The sequence below is a fragment of the Phyllostomus discolor genome, chromosome 2 (genome assembly GCF_004126475.2).
Source record: "Phyllostomus discolor isolate MPI-MPIP mPhyDis1 chromosome 2, mPhyDis1.pri.v3, whole genome shotgun sequence".
Taxonomy (NCBI): Eukaryota; Metazoa; Chordata; class Mammalia; order Chiroptera; family Phyllostomidae; genus Phyllostomus; species Phyllostomus discolor.
Genome location: NC_040904.2, coordinates 181,057,929 through 181,082,822, shown reverse-complemented (window position 1 = coordinate 181,082,822; position 24,894 = coordinate 181,057,929). Strand labels below are relative to the sequence as shown.

Here is a 24,894-nt window from a genome sequence, read left to right as displayed (position 1 = left end):
TTTACCTCTTCTTCTTTCTTTCCTCCTAGATTTTGGAGTACTTCCCACTCCACTTCACTGTCAATGCTGCTTCAAAATTAGTTTTAAAATACAGATTAACTCAATGGGATGCCGGCTTAAAAACCTCAGTGTCTCCTTCCCTGTCTGTCCTTCATCAAACATGTGTTTAAAAACTATTACATGTATTTATTACCACTGTATTTATTGCCATTTATGTGATTAAAAACATCAATTATACCACATATACAAACTCTGTCCGGAAAAAGTCCAGCCATTGTTAATACGATGAGAACACTTTGCATGACATCAGTGTAAGCTGGCAGCCATGGAGTGTAGACTGGAATGTACTTGTGTGAACAATGACGACTTCACTGTACTAGTCAGTGGGGACGGTAGACATCATTGCGTGAGCATGTGTACTGTGTGGCTATCACATTCAAAATTACTAAGCAAGTAGAGCAATGAATCTGCATCAAGTTTCGCATTAAGTTTGAACATTCCTCCACGGAAAGTATTTGGATGATTCACAAGGCCGCAGCTATGGGCAACTAGTGATTGTCAGCTTCACCACAACAACATGCCCGCTCATGCATCATGTCTCATGCGTAGTTTTTTTGTAAAACATCAAGTCACCCAGCTGATACAACCCCCCTACTGCTCAGATTTGGTGCCTTGTGACTTTTAGCTTTTCCCAGAACTAAAATCACCTTTGAAAGGGAAGAGATTTCAGACTGTCAATGCAATTCAGGAAAATACGATGGGGCAGCTGATGGTGATTGGGAGAACTGTGTGAGGTCCCAAGGTGCCTACTTTGAAAGTATCAAAGTAGGCATCAATGTCCTATGTACAATATTTCTTGTATCTTCTTCAATAAAAGTCACTATTTTTCATGTTACATGGCTGGATATCTTGCAGACAGACCTAGTGTTTTATTGATCCATGTATAGAAAATTAAAATATAAAAATAAGGACCAGGTTGACTTATTCCAATTTCATATCAGAATGAAAAGAAGATCAAAGGGGATTTCAAATTTAAAGGGTTTTTCTTGGTAATCTGAGAAAATGTTAACATTAATTTTGAATGATTAGTACATGGGTGCTTTTAACATTATCTTCTATGCTTTCTGTATTTTAGCATTTTTAAAAATACAAGGTTGCTTGGTATCAACTAGGCAGAGGTTTCTTTGAAACTGTCTTCACTGGTAAGTCTCTAGGCTCCTCTGTAGTATATACAGTTGAGAGGCAGAATTAAAAGCAAGGCAACTGTACCCAGGTAGAAGAGACACATGCAACTAAGATTCTTCCTCCTGTAACTCAGCAAATTAGTGTATTTATTAGTGTAGGGGAAAGGAGCAGCATTGAAGACTGAGTAAAACTGATGGATTTTTGTTTTATCTTTTTTCTTGGCCAGTTATTATTGAGAAGTGTGCAAATGACAATAAATAGTCCAACGGGAGGCAAATTAAAAAGACACTGGATAATTAACCAACTAGGTAACTTACTTTTGAAGGGTCATGTTACACATTCTTTCAAGGAAATGAACTGATGATTCATGGATTGCTGTAATTGAATGAATCATCAGTTGCTCCTAACATCTGTCTCTGAGGCCATTTTTCACAGTTTAAATGAGAGAAAAGTTCTTACAACTCTGATGTGTATCTGTTTTTACTAAAAATTTATTAAACAAAATCAAAAAGGTATACATTGATGAACAGAGGCCCCCAAAGTATTGCAGCAACTATCTTTTTGGATTATTATTATAAATTATAGGGTGCACACATAGAATAATTATCTTATATTGATATAAAAATTATTGAATAATCTATGTGAGTTGCCACCACTATGCAAAAGTGAATCAAGGAAATTTGAATACAAAATAATATTGAATGTAAACTGTAATTGAAAAATAACATTAACAGAAAATTTGAAGTCAAATTTCTGTGGAAAACATCCAGAATGAGTAAAATATTGAAGGCCATAATTAATTGAAAAAAGACATTATTAATATTCTTTTTGAAAGTCTCAAATCTAAGTCATAGTGTCCTAAAGGTATGTGTGTATAAAATAATATACATTACATATATACATAATAGGTGTATAAAACTTATTGCTGAAAGAGCTTTTTAAAATTTATAACTAAATCTCTTACTTTACCAGTGAAGAAACTCAGGTACAAAGATATAGGATACTTAATTTTTTGAAATAGATTTTATTCAGAAATTTACAAAATTTCCATCATTCCACTTCTGAAAGGTGTTATTTTGGGGTGGTATCTCTCAGTGATGTGTTAGCATACTAACGATGGTTTTTACACTCTTGTGTACAGAATCCTGTGATTCCAGAGAAAGAGAGAAGAAGAATGGTATAATGAGAATCACTGCCTCCTCTTCCACCTGCCCAGGTTTGCTTTTACCCATTTTATACATTGGGATTCTACTCAATATTTCATTAAAAAGAGCATCCCTCTGCTAAATAAAAGTTTGCAAATCATTACAACTTCACCAGGACATAGCTATGGTATGAGACAGACTTTCTCCACACTTAGGATTTGTCATTGTGTTCCTCTAGTCAGTTCTGAAACATTTGGGGGCATCTTGTGAACCTCAGACTCTCTCCCTTAAAAAATGACCTAAGCACACATTTTTGTATCAAATTTAGCAGACTCGTGGACTTTCTGAAATCCATTCACAGATTCTGGGTTAATAACATCAACTCTAAACACTTTATTGAGAGGAATTAAATTAGAAATTTCTAGTTGAAAAAATAAGATTTGGGGGTAATATTAGAGTATGTTTGGAAAAGATGAATATTTTTAACATAGTATAACTTCTAGGACCAGTTTATCCTGCCTAATAGAAAGTAAAATATCCTTTTGACCAAATATCAAGAACTACGTATTTTTGCTGGCCATACTGTTTTGCTGTTTTTTTTTTTTTAAATCCTCACCCAAGGATATGCTTTTATTGATTTTAGAGAGAGAGGAATGGGGGTGGGTGCGATTTAACCCACAATCTAGCTACGTACACTGACTGTGGGACACAACTTTTTTGGTGAACAGGACAATGCTCCAACCAACTGAGCCACCTGGCCAGGCCTTTTTTGCTACTCTTTTGATTCATTAATTCATTCAACAGATATCTATCAAAAATGGTAAGGACACTGTGGTAGAGAGGTAAGTGAATGGTTTACAATAAGTCCTTTAGGAGCCATCTACTTTTTAAGGAGCCACCTATTTTTGAGGAAATGAGTAGTTTTTAGTAGTGTATTTTACCACTTAACCCCTTTATACCTGTTTTACACACACATGCACACATATGCACACACCTCACTCTCTGCTGGAGTAAGTATCCATTTGGCTTACCAGGGCAGAATCAGGCCTGGTTGAGGCCTGCGTGGTCTAGGTAAGCTGCATCCAGCTGTGCTGGTACTGCGAGGCTCAATCAGAGGACAGTAGGGATGTGCAGGGGCATTGGGACTGTCACACCAAGGGCTGTGACTGGGGAAAAGAGCTGGTGGGACTTCTTTTTCTCTGTAAAAAAATAAATAAATAAAATGAATGAATGAATGAATGAATAAAATAATAAAATAAAGCCAAAATTGAACTCAAAGACATTTCATGCATTGGCATTAGTAACAAGGCTCAACTAAAGAGAGAGCATGTTTTAAAGACCAGAAAATCTGGGTTTTCTAGACCTTGTGGGGAGCACTTTTATTATAATATCAGAAACATTTGCCTACAACTGAATAACATAACATTAACAGGTGAATAACAAATTCTGTACCGTTAGCCACAGCCAGCTCTTGACCCAAGATAAAATCCCCAGATGTTGCACCTCTCCCTTTGCCTCATCACTGCTAAAGACGTGGTGATCACTTCGTCTCCTCACCCCTCTAATGGCAGTGCCATGAAGAGGTGAAATGGCTGTGGGTTGGGGGAGGCTGGGGGTCCTCCATGTCCTAGCAGAAATTGCCTGCCTTTATTGTCCCATTAGTATATCCCTGCTTGCTCTGTGTTTGTATGTATGGTCCTATTCAAAATTGATATTTTTGGTCATTACTGATATACCCATCCGTCACATATTTATTTGTCGCCCAGTCATTCCCACCTGCCAAGTTACCAATTATGAGAAGGGCTCCATTAAAAAAAAAAAAAAAGAAAAAAAAATCAAGGAAATTTTACCTCTTAAGAAATTGTGGAACTGGTTCTATCTGATAGTTTAAGATATCTTTATTAGGTTGATCACATTTTTCTTGAGTTGTAGTTGCAGCTTTTGGCCAATGGAACACGTGCCTTTGAGATGTTGGACTTAACACTGAGTATTCCTCAAATTCAATGTCAGTCTCTAATTTCTCCCATGCTTGCTTCCAGTGAATAGGAGTATACCAGGCAATGGCCTAATAAAAACAATGCATTACTATCAAATACTGTAGGAGTTAGACTTTTAAAAAATGTCATGGCTTAATGTAATAAAATTTCAAAGTCAAACTGTATAATGCCACTTACTCGTAGTGAAACACCCTAAAACTGTGGTAAGACATCCTGGGCTTAGTTTCCAATTCTGAAAATCTTAAGCTGCATGACCTCAGCAAGTTAGCCACTTGCTATCTCCCTGTGTCCTCATATACAAAATAAGAAGGCTGGTGGCCGGAAATCACTGTATGAGGGTGTTAAGCTACTAAATTTCATAACTATGAAGAACTGTGCTAACAGTAGTTATAATGTTAGTAAGTTAAACTGTTATCTAAGACACTATAATGTGTGTGTGTGTGTGTGTGTGTGTGTACCTTATTTGAGATGAGAAGTAGAACCAGCGCCAGAGCCAAGGAGAGAAAACCACATTCTCCAGCCTAGATCCCAAGTGGGACTATTAAGGAGACCCGCGATGACTAAAGCTGGAGCTTATTTTGGCTTCTTGAATATGTGGCAGGAAAATCATGTATAAAAACTAACAATTATGTCTTTGTTTGACATGAAAAAATTAAACACCAAAGTGTGCCCTAATATTCTATTTGTTCCCAGGATCTGTTTTTAGTTCATAAAATCAGGACTTTTGGGTTTATGCTATTATCATTGAAAAACTGACTGGATTTATAGGACTGCTCTGATTGGACTGACAAATTAACTAGACATAAAAGCAAGTTCAGCTAGGTTATGCCTATGGCAAAGAAAGAGAAAGACGAAGTCTTTTCTAAAAGGTTTGATTTCATGGATCACAATAGGAAAACACTTTTGCTTCAGGTCATCAGTTAAGGATTCTCCTTTTTTAGCAGCTTAAACAGAGACATTTTTGTTGAAAATATGTTATGATTTGTTTTTAGTGCAATCTCCCTGAATAAGTTTGTAAGATTTTCCTAGACAAGAGGAATATTTTACTTCTCTCTATATTATAGGGACTTAAAAATATTTGATGACAATGACAATATGATAAAATAAAATGATATGGTTTTAATTTCACCTCAGGAATGTTGGCCACATGAACCTTGTAGGCTATCTTCAGTACAACAGAAAAATTCTTGGAGTTAGAATGTCTGGTTTTATTTTAGTTCTGCCATTTTCAAATCATGTGACCTTGAGCAAGCCATATAACTTTCTAAGCCCCATTTGCCTCCTTTGTAAATATTTAATCTCAGAATCAAATGAGATAATGCACAGAAAAACAGCTCTTCAATGAGCTCCTACAGCGCAGGAGAATTGGGTCCCATATCTGAACCTTTAATGCAAAACAATGGGAAGTTCCCAGGCATTGAATAAACATAAGATGGCTATTAATTTTTTGACATGTAAAGAGGCTACAAATCCTATAGTACAACAATGTAAATGGTGGAAAGAATCCAGCACTGTTTACAGACTCATAGAATCTTAGTGATTATATTGTATAAACCCTTATGTCATATATTAGAAAATACAATAAAGATTACACAGTTAACTCATGGCAGAGCAGGACTAAATCTACCTTTATATTACATCACATGACTTGTAGCTATATTGAATCTGTTGCCATATTAGTGATGACTAAAGAGTAGTCTGTCCTACTTGATTTTAGGTTTCTTCTTTTTAATGCCCATAACCAGTAATATAACTTCTTTAATCAAGTCCTGAAACAGAACCTATTCTAATTTGTATGATTGGCTATTGTTTTAGGCAGAAGATTGCAGGCTCTGAAACTTTTTCCACAAGATATGAGATATTTTCTTTATACAAGTTATATAAGTTGAAAGAAATTTAAAGTCGTGTGGGTTGCCCTGTGTTCTAGCATGTCTGTGGGAATGTAGCAACCCATCTCTGCACGGAAAATCTGTCTGACAACTGCAGAGAGTGAGGCTCAGTGTCACTGAGGTAAGAAGAGAAATACACTTGCTGTTAAAAGAGGAGTGAGGGAGAACTCTATGCTTACAGTAGGGTTTCAGTTTGACATGAAGTCACATTTTACTGTATTTAATGGGAAATATTTTCTATTTGAATTAAATAATGCTGATTATTTTACTACTGGGAATTCCAATAGGTCCTCAATTATTACATCCCTTAGAATAGAGAAGAATCTTGGGGCTTCTTCTCAAGATGTCTGAGCAGGCAGATGTGGCTTGCCTCTTTGCACAACCACATCAAAAGTACAACTAAAATACAGAACAAACATTACTCAAAACTGTCAGAATCAAGTTGAATGGAAGCCTGACAATTACAGAATTAAAGAAACCACATCCATCCAGACTGGTAGGAGGGGCATAGATGAGGAATGGGCTGGTCCCACACTCATGTGTGGTGGATAAAAATTTGGGAGGGATATCTCCAGAGTGAGGAGTCCCAGACCCACACTGATGGCCTCCCAGCCTAGGGTTCCAGAGCCAGGAATATAAAACCCCACAATTTTGACTGAAAAAAGTAGTGGGGATTGAGTCAGTGGAAGACACTGCTGGAATTCCAAGTAGTTCCTCTTAAAGAAAACACATAAGGACTCATCTGTTCAGACTTACTCCTTCTGAGCTCTAGCACTAGGGTAGCAGCCAGCCTAGATACACAGCTTGGCTTTGCCTGGGAATCTCCAAGCCCAGCACTGGTAGAAGCTATCTTCTAAGATGGCTTGCTCTATAGCTCAGGCAGGGTGGCCTGCGCAAAACAAAGGTGGGGGCTGACCTTGGCTGGTATCACCTGGGAAACCCCAGAGCCAGCACTCCCAGTGGACAGCTACAGACCACACTGAAGAATCACCACCCTTCCCCTGCACAGCTGATCCTCCACAGATGGCAGAGGCTGGTGGTAAGTGGTCACAGCCAATCCTTGCAGCTAACTGGCTGGGTAAACCCTTCCCATTGATTTGCCAACAGCAACCAAGGCTCAACTACAAGAGGAGGGTATACTCAGCCCACACAAAGGTTGCACCTTGTGTGCCCAGTTAGGGTGATTGGGGAGGCTGTGCCATTGGACCTTACAGGACATCTACTATATTAGGCCACATTACCAAGACAGGTAGTCAAAGCAGCTCTACCTAATACATCGAAACAAACACAGGGAGGCCATCAAAATGAGGAGACAAAGAAACATGGCCCAAATGAAAGAAAAGATCAAAACTCCAGAAAAAGAACTAAACAAAATGGAGATAAACAATCTATCAGATGTAGAGTATAAAACACTGTTTATAAGGATGCTCAAGGAATTTAGTGAGGACCTCAGCAGCATAAAAAAGATCCAGTCAGAAATGAAGTATTCACTAATTGAAATAAAGAACAATATACAAGGAAACAACAGTAGAACAGATGAAGCCAAGAACCAAATCAATGATTTGGAACATAAGGAACCAAAAAACAACCATGCAGAACAACAAGAAGGAAAAAATATCCAAAAAAATGAGGATAGTATAAACAGCCTCTGGGACAACTTTAAGAGGTCCAACATCTGCCTCATAGAGATGGCAGAAGGAGAAGAGAAAGAGCAAGAAATTGGAAATCTATTTGAAAAAGTAATGAAAGTGTTGGGAGAACTGGACAGCTACGTGCAAAAAAATGAAACTCGAGCACCAACTTACACCTTATACAAAAATAGATTCAAGGTGGATAAAAGACTTAAATATAAAGCGTGACACCATTAAAGTCCTAGAAGAGAACGTAGGTAGGAAAATCTCAGGTATTTCACGCAGAAACTTTTTTACTGACTTGTCTCCTAGAGCAAGGGACATAAAGGAAAGAATAAACAAATGGGACCTCATCAAAATTAAAAGCTTTTGCACAGCTAAGGAAAACAGTATCAAAATAAAAAGAGAACCAACTGTATGGGAAAACATATTTGCTAATGATACCTCAGACAAGGGTTTAATCTCCAAAATATATAAAGAACTTACACGACTCCACTCTAAGAAGACAAGTAACCCAATTAAAAAATGGGCAAAGGACTTGAACAGACACTTCTCCAAGGAGGACATACAGAGGATCCAAAGACACATGAAGTGATGCTCAATATCGCTAGCCATCAGAGAGATGCAGATTAAAACCACAATGAGATACCACTTCACACCAGTCAGAATGGCCATCATAAACAAAGCAACAAACAACAAGTGTTGGAGAGGATGTGGAGAAAGGGGATCCCTAGTGCACTGTTGGTGGGACTGCAGACTGGTACAACCATTATGGAAAGCAGTTTGGAACTTCCTCAGAAAACTAAAAATGGATCTGCCTTTTGACCCAGCAATTCCATTGCTGGGACTCTATCCTAAGAACACTAAAACACCAATACAAAAGAACCTTTGCACCCCGATGTTCATAGCAGCACAATTTACAATAGCTAGGTGCTGGAAGCAAGCTAGATGCCCATCAGTAAATGAATGGATCAAAAAACTATGGTACATTTACACAATGGAATTCTATGCAGCAGAAAGAAAGAAGGAGCTCATACCCTTTGCAACAGCATGGATGGAGCTGGAAAGCATTATGCTAAGTGAAACAAGCCAGGCAGTGAAAGACAAATACCACATGATATCACCTTTAACAGGAATCTAAACAACAAAACAAAACAAAACAAAAAAAACAAAAAACTAGCAAAATATAACCAAAGACACTGAAATAGGGGATAGTCTGACAGTGGCCAGAGGGGAGAGAAGAGGGAATTTCAGGGGGGAATGGGTAGGGATTACAGGAACAAATTTGGAGGACACATGGACAAAAACTAGGGGTGGGGGGTAATGGGGGGAAGGGGGGAGGGTTGGGTGGAGGGGCTGGAACGGGAGTAGGGGGGAGAAAACTGTACTTGAACAATGATTGAAATAAAAAAAAAAAAGAAAACGTCCCTAATTTTGGTAAAGAAGTAGACATGCAAGTCCAGGAAGCACAGAGAGCCCCAATCATGATGGATGCAAAGAGGTCCACTCAAGATACATCATTATTAAAAGGCCAAAGGTTAAAAATAGAGACTTTTAGAAGCAAGAAAAAAGAAATGAGTTACCAGCCGGTTGCCAGAGGGAGGGGGGAAGGGGAGACTGGGTAAAGAGGTGAGGGTATTAAGAAGTACAAATAGGTAGTTACAGAATAGCCATGGGGATATAAAGCACAGCATAGGAAATGGAATAGCTGAAGAACTTAATATGCATGACCTATGGACATGAACAATGGTGTGGGTATTGCCTAAAGGAAATAGGGGGTGCTGGATGGAGGGGGAAAGAAGGGAATAATCAGAACAATTGTAATAGCATAATCAATAAAATATAATTAAAAGAAACAAAAAATAAAAAATAAATGGCGAATGGACCTTAAAATAAAAAATAGAGAAGAATATCAACAAACATTTATAAAGCACATAAATGAAGAGAATGAACCTCTACATACTTCCTTTCTTTTTTCTCCTGCTTTTCAGGCTAATTGCCATAAATAAAATTCATCTTTAATGCCAAAATTTGAAGCAGCTTCAAATTGGGGGTATCAAAATTATTGTTGCTGAATTGTAAGCAGCTCTTTGGCAGTTTGGCACTGAGAAGAGGGTGCTGTTGATGTGCTGATTTGTTGTGACAGTCAATGGTGGTTCTGTGCAAGATTTTAGGGTCAGAAAAATAGTTGCATGAGCTAAGGGTAGAAGGAGAACAGAAAGAGACTATCTATTTAAACACTATTGTTAAGAACCAGATACTGACCTCACCATTAGGTTTGCACAGAATTGTTGTACAAACTGGGCTTGTGCTGAAGTTGTTTTCTCCCTTCCAAAGAAAATCTGATGGTGGCTCATGCCGTGCTTTGGATGCTGCTATCCAGACCTGTGAGAAATAGTTTATTAATAACGAAGATCACTGGAGTTCAACAATGTTGTAAATGTCACAGGGTGATTGCAATGTCATCTTTCTCAACATAGCGAGGTTTTAAAATATAATGACTATGTAATATGTAATGTCAAGCTATGTAATCCTCTATGCAGTTTAAAAGAAACCACAAAACAGAGAAAAGCCCCTCCAGTATCAACTAATTTTCAGTTCTCTAGGCTAACAATCTCTTTACTTTTCTTTTAAGGATTATGTTTGCTTAATTTTAGGAACTTAGGTATTTTATTTTAATAGTTAAATCATAAGCCAAAAGGTATTGTACAACAAATTGCAGAGAGCTATGGAAATTTAATTATAGGTTTTCATTTACACACAGAATTGGACAATGTGGCACAATTAGCCACCACCACCAAAACTCTACATTTTGCATTGAGATCTAGTGATGAAGAAACCATCGGTGCTGAGCCGCAGTCTGACCTGGGTCAGTGAGATTATCTTGTACAATTTTACGTCATAGTATTGATATCTTATACTCACTGTCACTGTGGAATTGGCATTCATTATGGTGTTTGGGGGGAAACGGAACAAAGAGACTGCTTGTCCATTCACATTTTGCTGGAGAATATGATTTCCAATCTCCTGTTCTTTGTCAATGGAAGAGTTATGGAGTTTCACATATGCATCCTTCACTTCTTCGATTTTAATATCTCCAAAAGCACTAAAAAAACCCATAAAGATTATAAGATGTCTTTAGTTCACTTTAGAATTGAATAGTAAGTATGTTTTGGAAGTTGTTCCTAAACTGTCTACTCTATTGGACAAATTCTATCGTAAAGAGAGTGTATTTTGTAATCTAAGACAAATGCCTAATCACTTACTTCTATTTGTTTATCTGTGCAATAAGATAATCTTTTTTTCACATAAAATAATTTAAAATAAACTTAAAAAGTGCTTTAGGTATCAAGGTATAAATGCCATAGGAAGGTGCAAGTATCATTATTTAAGTACTACTGTTTGTAAAACCACGGTGATATGAAACTCAAATAGATCAAGAGGAAAGTTAAATTAATTTCTGATAAAGTTGTGAAGATGACTAGCAACTATGTACTTAAAAATTCTGTAAACAAAATACTACACAAAGATAAGATCGTATTTTTTCCTACTAACATGTAAAGAGCCTTAGTATATACCAGAGACCAGGCTAAATATAGAAATATATATATATATATATTTATATTTATGTATGAAATATATTTATATATTTATGTTTATATTTATATATAACTACATATGTAAAAATATATTTTTTCACATTTTTCAGATTGTCACAATCCCTCTGGTGGGTTAGAGATATCCTTTTAAAAATGAAACATACTCCTACCACTAATAACCAATACTTATGTACCAGGCACTTTTTAAAGATTATATTTATATCTATAATTCTTTCAATTACAGTTCACAGTCAGTATTATTCTGTATTAGTTTCAGGTGTATAGCATAGTGGTTGGACAATCATTTACTTTACAAAGTGCTGCCCTCCATATTTCCACTACCCACCTGCACCATTCCTAGTTACTACAATAGTATTGACTGTATTCCCTATGTTGGTTTTACAGCCCTGTGACTATTTCATAAGCACCAATTTGCTTTATAACTACTAATAATCCTTTACATTATTTATCCAGATCCCCCTCCCCTCTGGCAACAATCAGTCTGACCTCTGTGCTTCCATATATTAACCATTGTAAATAGCATTACAGTGAACATAGGGGTGCATATATTCTTTCAAATTAGTGTTTTGTCTATGGATATAGTCCCAGAAGTGGAATCACTGGGCCATGAGGCAATTCCATTTTTAATTTTTTGATGACCCTTCCTACTGTTTTCAATAGTGGCTGCACCAATCTGCATTCCCACCAACAGTGCACAAGGGCTCCCTTCTCTCCACATCCTCCACAATACTTGTTATTTCTTGATGTATTGAAAATAGTCATTCTGACAGGTGTGCAGTGATATCTCATTGTGGTTTTAATTTGCATTTATGTAATGATTAGTGACATTGAGCATCTTTCATATGCCTATTGGCCTTCTGTATGTCCAATAGACAGTGTTGGTTCAAATCCTTTGCTCATTTTTAATTGGATTATTTGTTTTTCTAGTGCTGAGTAGTAAGAATGCTTTACAAATTTGGATAGTAACCCCTTATCAAATGTATCATTAATGAACATCCTCTCCCATTGTATGTTGCCTTTTTGTTTTGTTGATGGTTTTCTTTGTTATGCAAAACCTTTTTTAGTTTGATGTAGATCCATTGGTTTATTATTTTTGTTTGTTTCCCTTGCTTGAAGAGATATATCAGAGAATATATTGCTAAGAGAAATGTAAGAGATTTTACTGCCTCTGTTTTCTTCCAGGAGGATTATGACTTTGAGTCTTACATAGAAGTTTAAAATCCATTTTGAGTTTATTCTTGTATATGGTGTAAGAAGGTAGTCTAGTTTCAGTTTTTAAATGTATCTGTCCAGTCTTCCCAATATTATTTATTGAATAGACTGTCTTTACCCCATTGTATGTTCTTACCTCCTTTGTCATATATTAATTGACCATATAGGTCTGGGTTTATTTCTGGGCTCTCTATTTAGTTCCAGTGATTTATGTGTCTGTTTTTATACCAATATCATGTATTTTGATTACTAGAGACTTGTAGAATAGTATGATATCAGGTATTGTGATATCTCCTACTTTGTTCTTCCTCAAGGTTGCTGTGGCTATTTGATGCCTTTTGTGGTTCCACATAAATTTTTGGATTATTTGTTCTAGTTCTTTGAAATAGATAATTGGTATCCTGATGGATTTGCACTGAATCTATAGATTGCTTTCAGTCATATTTTAATGATGATCATTCTTTCTTTCCATGAACATGGTATATGCTTCCATTTATTTGTGTCTTCTTCAATTAATTCCTTCATTGTCTTATAATTATCCAAAGTGAAACCTCAGTTCTTGAACATCTTGGTTCTTGAACAATTTGGTTCTTAACCAAGTTGTTCATGGAAAAAAATGTCTCAGTTGTCAAACAAAACTTTAGATCTCAATTCTTAACCTGACAACATTTTCATACTGATACTATTATCAGCCACATGTCTCTCAGGCAACACAGAGATTTGGGAATAAGGTAAATAACTTTTGGGGATCTAATGTACAGTATAATGACTATAGTTAACAATGCTATATTATATACTTGAATATTGCTAATTTAAATGTTCTCGCCAAAATAAAAAAGGTAATCATTTGAGGTAATGAATGTGTTAACTAACCATATTATGGTAAATCTTTCACAATACATATATGCATGTCAAATCATCATTTTCTATACTTTAAACTCATACAATGTTACATGACAATATCTCAAAAAAAGAAAACAAATCAAGTTTTATATCTTAAATATATCCAATTTTTATGTCAATGATATCTCAGTAAAATTGTTAAAAAATGAAGGAAGAATTCATAAGTAAATCCATAATACAAGAAATGTTAAAGGTATAAAGTATATTTTTCTTATCATTTAAATTTCTTTAAAAAGTTGGTTATTTAGAGAATCATCCCTATGAAGTATGGGATTTTAAACATGTATGTATAAGTAAAATATGTAACAGTAAAAGCACAATGGCCAGGAGGAGAGAGATGAAAATACAGTATTGTAAGGCTCTTATACTTTATGAAGTGGTATGATATCACTTCAAGGTAGTCTGTGATAGGCTCAAGATGTATCCTATAAACCTGGAAGGAACTACCAAAATAACAGCATTAAAGCTAATTAGCCAACAGTGGGAATAAAATCATTAATAATAATTAATTCAAAAGAAGACAGAAAAAGAGAACACAGAACAGTTGAAACAAACAGAAAAGAAACAGCAGGATAGTAGACTTAACCCTAACCTTATTAACAATTACTTTAAATGTAAATGGTTTAAATGCTCAGATTAAAAGACAGAGATTTTCAGGTTGAATAAAAGAGCAAGTTCCAACTATAAGCTACATATAAAACATGCACTTTAAATATAAGTACACAAATAGGTTTTTTAAAAAAGACATACCATGCCAACACCAGTAATAAGAAAGCTGGAGTGGCTATATCAATTAGACATAGATTTCTGAGCACAGGTAATGGCAGAGATAAGGAAGGTGATTTCATAATGCTATAAAGACCAATTCATCAAGAAAATATAACAATCCTAAATGTGCACCTAATTACAGAGCTTCAAAATACATGAAGGAAAAGCTGATAGAACTGCAAGAAAAAATCAACAAATCCATGATTATAGTCAGAGATTTTAATACCCTTTTCTCAATAACTATAACAACAAGTAGATATAAAATCAGTAAAAAGACAGACTTAACACAGTCAATTAATTTGACCTGATTAACATTTATGAAACACTCCACTCAACAACAGCAGAATATGCATTCTTTGTAAGTGTATCCAAAACATTTACCAGGATAGACAACACCCTGGCCATAAAACAAGTCTCAATACATTTAGAAGGACTCAAGTCAAACAAAATATGTTCTTTGATCACCATAGAATTAATTAGAAATCAATAAGATAAAGATATTTGAAGAGGCATTGAAACTGAAGAAAATGTAAAATATTGCATGTCTTATTACACAAGGATTAAGGAAATACAAGTGAAAATTACAAAGTATTTTTAAGTAAATTAAAATAAAAATACAACATACTGAAATTTGTGGGATGCCATTAAATCTTTACCTAAGGGAAATTTATAGTACTACTAAATACTTATATTAAAAGATAAAAAGGTATCAAATCAATTTTCTCACTTTTACCTTGAGAAACTAGAAAAAGAAAAGCAAATAAAACCTACAATAGGGTTTCAAATATAAAAATATAAAATAGGCATAAGAAAGGGTATACAGATCAGAATGGAAATCAATGAAATTAAAAATAAAACAAAACGAAAATAAAGAAAATCAATGAGTCACACACCGGTTCCTTGAGATACTCATAAAACTGGTAACTTCATTGATCAGGAAAAAGAGAGAAGACACATGTGATCAGTATCAGCAGTAAGAAATGTGATATTACTATAGATTCTATAGACACTAAAAGGATTATAAAGCAATAATTATGCACAACTTTATGACAATAAATATGACAACTTAGAGAAAATTCCTTGAAAGATACCAACTACTCAAGTTCTCAAGAAGAAATAACCAAATATCCTTTTATCTATTTTAAAGAAAAAGTATTTGTACATAAGATCCTACCCACAAAGAAACTCCAGGTTCAGATGGCTTCACTGATGAATTCTATAAAACATTTTTAAAAAGAAATTAGTTCTACACAAACTCTTCTAGAAATAAAACAGGAGGGAATATATCCAATTCATTCTATGAAGCAAGCATGCCCTTGTACCAAAGTAGACAGAGATATTAGAGGAAAAAAATGTGTATACTAACAATTTATAATTCACAGTTCAATCTGTTGTTCATGTAACAAGAAGAGCAGGATTAAGTATAGATGAATCAGCTTTTATTTTAGCTCAAAGCAACTGTCTTCCATATAAGTTCTTTTGCCTTAGATACTAACAACCATTAAAATGAATCAATGACTTAAAAGTCCACTTTTCTCCTTCTGTATTGAAGTCAAGATCCTAGTAGAAGAAAAAAAGATACTAATTTCATCTGAATTACTTGCTAATAATGAAAAAAATTCCTTTAATAATTGAGTTGACTTTATTTGTAGAGGTTATCTAGTGGTGTTTTCTCTGGCATCTTTGAAGAGTTAACATTCATTATTGGGTTCCTTAGGAAGGTATATTGATTCCTTTTAATTGTTCAGAACATGAAACAGTTATTTTTCATCTAATTTCTTAGATGAAATTACAACAGCCCAACAGATTAGAACTTTGCATTCTACTAATTTATTGCTCCCATTCCAAGACAGGATACTAAATAATTAGAATATGTACCTGGATCTACAATGGCCCACTTCTTCAAGAATCACAGAAAAGTGCTTCCAACTTTTGTTGGTATGGAATGAGTGTGTAGTGAGTTTCTCTGAATCACCAAACAAAGATAGGAAATAATCCTCCCCTTCACCAGTCACAGCGAGCTCAGAAGCAGGGACTGACAGAGTCTGCTCTTTTTCTTTGGAAACTATAAACCTGTTGATTCTTTCAAAGAAATCAAAGAGGGAAGCGACAAAGAAAGAAGTAAATAAACAAAGGATATTTTAAAAAAAGAAAACCCAAATCCACCCATCTTTATTCTTTGCTCCTATAAAACTATACTCTTTATACATTTTTACTCTTACTGTCAAACTAAATGAAGATAGTTAAAAGCTTTAAACCAAAGTCTACAAAATAACCAGTAAGTGATTGTTTTTAGTAATACTCAATTCTAAGAGATTATTTCAGTTATCTTAAACTATCAATTATATCATTAGCATAATGATAATTAACCAATTATTTAGTTGTACTAGAAGCATTATAAGTTGTTGACTAGTTAAAACATTTGAGTCTCTCAAATTTGGATATGTCATATATAAGTACAACTTTATTCTATTAGCTATTCTCCCCAAATTGATACCCATAAATTGAACCTTTAAATGTATCCTTTCTTAACAATGGTTATATTTTTGCCATGTAAACACTTAAGTTTCCTCTTTTCAACTAAAGTACTTTATCAGAAAGATAAAGTAATGCCTAATTAGATTCTAGCATCATCTTGGAAATCTACTCCTTTAAATTCTCACTACTCAGACTCAAACACAAAATAGGTTTCATGATTTGCATAGAAAGAACCATGCTAGATAAACCTAATAATGGAAATGCAAAGAGAAATAACATGTAGAGAGGCATCACGAAGTGGATAGAGCAATGTGTCTTGGATTTAGGCAGACCCGCAGTTGTATCCCATCTCTGTCACTTACTAAGCCAACTGATTTAAACTCTCCAATTCTCAATTTCCTAAACATAAAATAAAAATAATACTACCTTGTTGAGGTGACATGAGGACTGAAGGTAATGGAGGTAAGTGTCTAGCAGTGTCTAGTATTTAGAAGGTACTCAATAAATGACATTTATTATTGTAGCTCTGGTTCCAAAATCACCAAAGGTTCACACAATTCAGTGTTTGCTTTACATTTGTGTATTTTTAGCAAAAGGCAAAGTGAAGTGAAAGCTGCAAAGGAATAAACTGATAGTTCCTAAAGAGGATTCTTCAAAGTATTTTGTTTAGAAGAAATGTTTGAGGTTAAATTAATTTATTCCCAGTCAAGTGAGTATTTTCTTAATCCTTTATTTACTTTGGGGACGGAGAATATACAGCAGCTCTTTTCATAGCTTATCCTGAGGATGAAAACATTTGAATTCTAAAAGGTAAAAAGACATTCATTTTAGTCCCAGTCATTATTTCATGTAGAGGAACAGATAGGAATGAGCCAAATGCAACAAGTCACAGCCAACTCAGACATCTATCAACAGAAGCAGAATCTACAGTAACTGAAGGAGAAGACCACATCCTAGCTCAGCTCTCACCTTGCATGGGAAAGCCACTGTATTTTGTTTTTCTCCCACTGACACTAGGAGCTTTCACAGTTAAACCGAAATATAGAACATATGCCATGATGAAAGAGTGCCAAAGGATAGAGAACATTCCCTCCCTATGTCTAAAACCTGTATTTTCACATTTAAGCATACAGATTTAGTCACTGCTACAGGTCAGTGTGAACTTAGGAGGCTTCTTTGAAAAAATGTGTCTTAGGTATACAAACAATGAAGCAGAGGAAATACGACAATGGCAGTAGGTCAAAATCCTAGATAACACTGTGTCAAAGGCTTAGGAAAATACCAGATATAAACCAAATACAGATAAGCAGCAGCCAGGCTGTAGATGTCCACAGAATGGCAGAGGAAAATGTCAGTGATACACAGACCCCAATCTCGCCCATTCTATGAGAAAGTGTCTGGAGATATGTTCAGATTCACGATGAATTTTTATTGAGTACAGACCATGTGCTTGGTGATTTTCATAAACATCTCACTTAATCCTTAGGATAGCCCTGTGAAATTGATATTTTAATTGCCATTTTTGCAGTTGTGGAATATGGGACTCAGGAATGCTAAATACCTTACCTAATGTCTCACACTGTAGGGAGTAAAAAGATAACTTGAACCTCGGTTCTCCGTTTCCAAGGACAGGGAGTGGTCTTCCGGCAAACTATGATAACATACCCTCCAAGTGCCCCTCTGTGGTGACGAATAAACGCCCTGCCACATGGGTATTGCTGAGTGCATTGTTGGCAACTGTTAAAACTTTACTTCTTCCTACTATAGTACTGTTTTATTTTCCTCTCCGACAAATTCTTTATTCTGTCTCCCTTTTCTCTCCACCATTTTATCTACTTTATTTTTCTTCTTTCTCTTACCAACCTGTCTTTTCCTTACCAAAGCCCTAAATCTCCTACAGGCACAAAGTACTCAAGACATTGCTTAATCTTTCTGGTAGCATGAAAAGGAAGAACAGTTAATATTATACATTAATTTTTTAAAATTATTTAGCAATTCTAGAACATTTAAACAATCAACACATGAACCATCATGATAACTCAAGATATTTCAATCATGGGGATGACATCCTTGGCCACATACATTTATGTGACGAGAATACAACTCCAGTGCTGGGATCAACAGTGAGCATAGTCAAGTCATCCTTGACTTATGGCATTAAGTGAAGGCATTAGTATTGTATGTATTAGTATTAGTATGGCATTAGTATTATTGAACACAAATAATAAAATACCATCCCAGCTTCTAGATACATAGAGAATTTATCAAACTATGTAATTTAAAAATAGTATGGTGATTACCAGAGGGAAAGGGGGTAGGGGAGGTAGGAGATGATAAAGGCGGTTAAATAGTGATGGGAGGAGACTTGACTTGGGGTGCCGAACACACAATACAATATACAGATGATGTGTTATTGAATTGTACACATGAAACCTATATAATTTTATTAACCAATGTCACCCCAATAAATTCATACAATTAAAAAATAAAATAAGAATAAAAAATACTCTAAAAGTCATTACATGTTCTTCTTACCTAAGTTGTTATCTGATTGGAGACGGTTCAGTGAGGTAGATTTAGAACACTTCGGTGCAGCTGTCACTCCACTAATCTGATAGCTAGGTGGGCTATGACTGGGGGGTATTTCACTGGACGATGACCATGACAGTGATGGTGTTGTGGTATCTGAATTTACAAAACCTGGCAAAAAATGTACTGAAGATTGCTGTGTCTTTGAGAGGTCATCATGTGTATCTTCTTTTCTGTGCACAGAAATCAGTATAATGAACAAAGTAAGAAAGTCAAAATGAACAGCTTATGAACACAAGAAGCATGAACTATTATTACTACCCCAGAGTTCTACCTTTTAAAGTTATTATGCATCTATCATAAGCACAAGAACATCTTATGTTTCTAGTTTGGCAATCTATGTAGAACACTTTAGTATCAAGTTAAGATATGCTTTTTTTTCTATTTAAAAATCAATAAATTCCCATGTATATGGGAATAAATTCCCATTGTATATGGTTTTGAAAAAAGTGTAAAAGTAGAAAGAAAATAAAAATCAACCCAAAATTGTACTTGTACCATTTTCAGACTTCTTAATGCATTTTTATACAAAACTGAGATTCTATAAATCATTTATAAGCCAAATTTATCACTCATTATATCATATTTCCCCCTTCTATTAATGTAAAATATTGTTTACTATATCTTTTTCCTCTACTTCTGCTGCTGGATTAATTTTCTGTATTTATGAGATCCTAGAGTTACTGTTTGCTGTAAAATGCTCTGCAAATTAACAAGCATAAACACAGTGCACATATGCACTCATGTGTGCTTGTGTGTGTGAGTGTGAGTGTGTGTGGACATTGAAGGGAATAGCAGGGGAAGAAAGATTTCATTTCCAGGTACTATTTTTATAAGCAAACCCTACTATGAACAAAGATTTTCCTTCCTTTCTCATAAATATAACGGTATTTGCTAACTAATACACAGTCATTTAAAAAATCCCTAAACTGCAGTACAATTATTTTACAAGTAGAACAATATTCTCATGGCATGACTCATGAAAAGGCATATGACACTCCATTTTATGAGTCACACTGAGACTCTTCTCAAAACTAAAAGCAATGCCTGGTGTGTGCATGCATGTGTGCGTGTGTGTGTGTGCGTGTGTGTTTAATGCTTGAGTTGTGAATGAAATTCTGGGGTCCAGAATCTTTTAGATCTCTGAAACACTGGATAAAGGGCCAGCCCACTTAGGTACTATGCTTCTGGGGTCACATGTGCACTGTAATTATGAACTATGTATTTTAACTTCATGGATCGTCTCTACTTTGATCCATTTGTTTTCCAGAGTTCCTATAAAGTAATTTTAGCCAGTTTTCTGTTGTTTTTTTCAAATGTTTCCATAAGGGAACAGGTGCCTGGAGTTTCCTAATCAGTCTCAATCTCTCAGTTTACCAAGAGGTATTCACAGTTCTTTTGTTTTATAATTTGTAAGTTCCCTTGTCAGATATATTATTCTGGAAAGTTCTTACTTAAAAGCAGACTTCTCTAAATGTTCCTTTTAGAAGGCACAGGCATCTTAAGCAAATTATTTTTTATAAGTGAATGGCATTGGCTTTGAAAATTGCATTATTGTTGGTCCAATACTTAGGAAGCTTGAGAAGTGCCATTCTGCTGACACTCCAATCATTTGTTTTTTTCTGAAAAGCTCAGACCCATACCCCCAAGTATGACAGTGATGGCAGTGGGATGGAGACTATAGAACTCGATCATCAAGGTACAAATATTTTACCTCTGTCCAACCCGAGACAGGCTCATATGATGTGATTTCTCCCTGACACAGGCTACAATCAGCAGGAAAAGTACTTTTCTCTTTCAAAGTTCCTTACATCTGGGTTTCATTACACACAAACTGGCTATATCTTTCAGCATGTTCATTTTATAAGCTCTGATTTTTTTCTTCCTCCAGTAAAACAATAGCATTCCCCAATAAATTTAATTCCACAAAAGATTCCCAATAAGCCCGGGAAATGCTGTAATCAAAGAAATCTGGCCTAGGACCACTGGGTGTTTTTATTTTTGTATTTGAATAAGAAACTTCTAATGGGTGCACACACCTTTGGAAGAGCTGAAATATTTCAGGCAGAGACGTGCATGACACAGCCTACCATCGGAAAACTCTGCCCTTGTAGACCTGTTGGACTCCTTCTGGAAGGTGAGAGGCTTGCCCTAGTGCTTAGTTAGCTTTCTCTAATGCTTAGCATATGGAATTTTCCAAGTCCCTTCTTGGTATTTTGCTCCCTCTGTAGTTGATTAGCATAAAACCAGAGGCAGTTTTAAAAGTTCAATTCCAGCATTTCAATGTTATTTTGGGAGATGTTGCACTGGTAATACTGGCAACATATTTTAAGAATGGACTTGAACTGCACAATAAACACAGGACATCTAGGCCCAAAGTAACATTAGTTTTAAATCGCAAATATTCAACATAATAGGTGATTATTTTGGAAAACCAATGCTAATGCTTTAGTTCACAGAAGCAAAAAGTAGTTCTAAGAATATTATCTGCCCGTTGCCTTAACATGTAAGGTGTGGGCTTTGGATCCTCAACCAGGTCCGATAACAGAGGTCTTTCTCATTGCATTTTTATATTACTCAAGGACTTAACCTTATAAAACTGGGGTTGGGAAATAGTTGTAGTTACAGTTCATTTTAGAAAATGGGTGGAATCAATTCTAGTTCTACTTCACTGGATGTTTTGAAACGAGAGGTCAAATACTCCATCATTATCCTTTAAAACTGAGGCCCTTCTCTCCTCTCATATTTGTGCCATTCTTACTGGGTTTTTTCCTCTGTCTTCTCCTTCTTCTTAGGGACTTGACTTCGCAGGGCTGCTGATGTATCATGAGTGACTTGTATGTCTTTCATCTTGGATAGAAGAAAAGTCTATTTTCTTTCCTGGGAAAACAGATCATGACATTAGGCAAGGCATATAGCTGAGGTTCAAATCAGATTTTCTTTTTCAAGTGACCTCACCTACTAATCTAACTACCTTAAAGCACTTTCCAGGGTTAATGATTTACCAAGCCAGTGCCAGGACAAGGATTCTAATGGGAATATGTAAGTTCTGACATAGCCAATATTGTTAATGGCTAAGGCTATTAGACAAATTAAAGTGAAGGTATGAAGCATTCACTGGAAGCAGCTCAAGAGGCAGGGTGGTAACCCAGCATAGCTATCTTCATGACGAAAATGCTTATATGTGGCCAATGCTGCCCGTAGAACACTGTGAGGTAATGTCTCCATAACTACATAGTTCTAGTCTCGGAACAATTACTATGATGTTGTTGCACTTGTTTTCCTGTTTGTACACATGAAATAAAGTGATTTGCTTTTAGGAGAGCCAGATCTCCCACCAGACAAACTTTGTCACCAAAACTTTTGATGTCCTATTTTGGACTTCTGAGGGTCAAGGCTAATATGTAATAAATATTGGGCAGTTAATCACTGCTTTTAAATGTTGATTTTAGACAATTTTTGTATTGTTTTTTGTTTTGCTTTGACAACTATTCTTTGAACTTGGAAACAGCTAGACAGCAGCAACGGAAAACCTACTTCTAAGGAAAAAATATACCTACTCGTAGAAATAATAAAATTAAGTCTAGGACATCTAAATTCTTCTCCTAGCTATGCCAGCAGTATGATTTAAAAGAAATCACTTAATTCAGATTCTTCTTTGAATAAAAAGATACACACTTAATGTTTCATAATGAGGGCATGAGAAATAAAATTAATACATATGAAAGTATATCACTGTATACAGTGATGCAATATATTAATGATAGTGATTATTGGATGAGTAAGTTAATTCAAAAAATATTTAAATAAGCATCTACTATGTACCAGGAACCAGCAAGATACTATGAATAAACAATTCCTGCTTCAAGAAATAATGATAAAATATCTTCCAATTTAGATTAGAAAATGACTTCCATTTTAGCATTATAAACAGTATTTAAACACAAAGGACAATGAACAAAGAAACTTTTAATAAATCAGAAGAAAGAAATATATCACATAATGAGGCAGGTAGCTATAAGACAGTAAACATTTGGCTACATTTTCTCCTCAGAGATAAAGTGTAATTTCTTATTACTGTTAAGGCCCAATTATGTAAATGTAGCAGAAAGAGATTTATAGTAAACTATAATTAAAAAAATAAATAAAAAGAAAGAAAAGCAAAAATAAAATTAAGAGATTTATAAATTTATATTTATGCTTAGAAAAGAATTAAAAAAGGACTTATTATTTCTTGCCACTATCCCAGTTTTCCCTAAACTCTACCTGTCTGGATGGTTTCCTAGCTGTTAAAATTTCTGTACTTGAACTGTATATATTAGCATGAAGTCATTATGACCACATGTGTTTTATCAGAGAGCTTATTCACATTTTCCAACATAGTTTGGAGAAACAAAATTCTGTCAACTGAAAAAACCTTGGAAAGCTTTAAATTCAAGAATGTTTCAATAGTCGTTCCCCATACAGGATATTTTCCTTATTTCCCCCCCTGAAATTATAGCATATATGCAACTAAAACCAATTTCCTCTTTTCCTGTTACTTGAACTAAACCAGTGTTTTTCAGCAGGGGATGAAATGAACCATAGGGTGCATTTTGTCAATATGAGGAGACATTAATAGTAGTCATAAAGATTTGGTGGAGTGCTATTGGCATTTAATGGACAGAAGCCAGAGATGTGAGATTTCTGCAATGTGGCAGATAATCTTGCCTTGGTAAAGAACTTCCTCATGTAGCACTTGATTTGCCAGACAATTTATACAGATGACAAATAGTTTATAATTTCTGAGCTTAAAGCCTACCTCTAAGATACAAGATGGCAGAGGAGTAAGTGAAAGCTATACTATCCTCATCCCAGGACCAGTTTGGAATTACAACTAAATTTAGATTTTTCTAAATTATAAAAAATCATCCTGAATAACCACTGAACACTAGCTGGAGAGAAGCCTTACAACCATGGACGGAGAGAAGAAGAAACCACTTGCCACAACAAGACTGGTAGGGAGTGTGAGGGAGGCATGAGATGCTGGCTGGGCTCCCATGGGTGGCAGCTAAAAGTTCCAGAGGGATGTTACAGCAGCTGGGGGTTGCCACTGAGAAGTGTGGGGTCCCTAAACCCCAAGGTGGGCTCCCCTAGTCTACAGAACCAGAGCCAGGCAAGGAACCCAGATAACATTCAGATGTGAAAAGCAGCAGGGTTTCTGTCTGCCAGGGAGAGAAGAATGAGACTCAAAGAACCTCTTAAAGGACCAATGCACAAAATTTCATTTACAGCCACTTGTCCTGGGCTCCAGCAGGAGGGAAGAGTGAACTAGATAGAGATGCTTGAGGAGAGTCTAGGATCGGTGGCCCTGAGCATATAACTGAAGGAACAGCTGCCAGGAGAACTTAAGAAACATTTTGGACAACATGAAGCATAACAACATCTGCTGCAATCATGGGGATAGGAAGAAGAGAGCAAACAAGGGATCAAGAACC

General features: G+C 35.5%; 1 protein-coding gene across 1 annotated transcript in view; it reads right to left on the bottom strand.

The window, feature by feature from the left end:
- LMNTD1 (lamin tail domain containing 1) overlaps positions 1 to 22,800 on the bottom strand; it is a 37,623-nt gene extending 14,823 nt beyond the window's left edge. The window contains exons 1-7 of the mRNA XM_036016790.1: positions 22,179 to 22,800; positions 19,364 to 19,590; positions 16,229 to 16,469; positions 10,773 to 10,953; positions 10,113 to 10,232; positions 4,181 to 4,395; positions 3,362 to 3,529 (exon numbers count right to left, since the gene is read on the bottom strand). Coding sequence (XP_035872683.1) covers positions 3,362 to 3,529; positions 4,181 to 4,395; positions 10,113 to 10,232; positions 10,773 to 10,953; positions 16,229 to 16,469; positions 19,364 to 19,590; positions 22,179 to 22,267 — 1,241 coding nt within the window. The 5' untranslated portion in view covers positions 22,268 to 22,800. The remainder of the gene's footprint in view (positions 1 to 3,361; positions 3,530 to 4,180; positions 4,396 to 10,112; positions 10,233 to 10,772; positions 10,954 to 16,228; positions 16,470 to 19,363; positions 19,591 to 22,178) is intronic.
- Between the last annotated feature and the right edge of the window lie 2,094 nt (positions 22,801 to 24,894).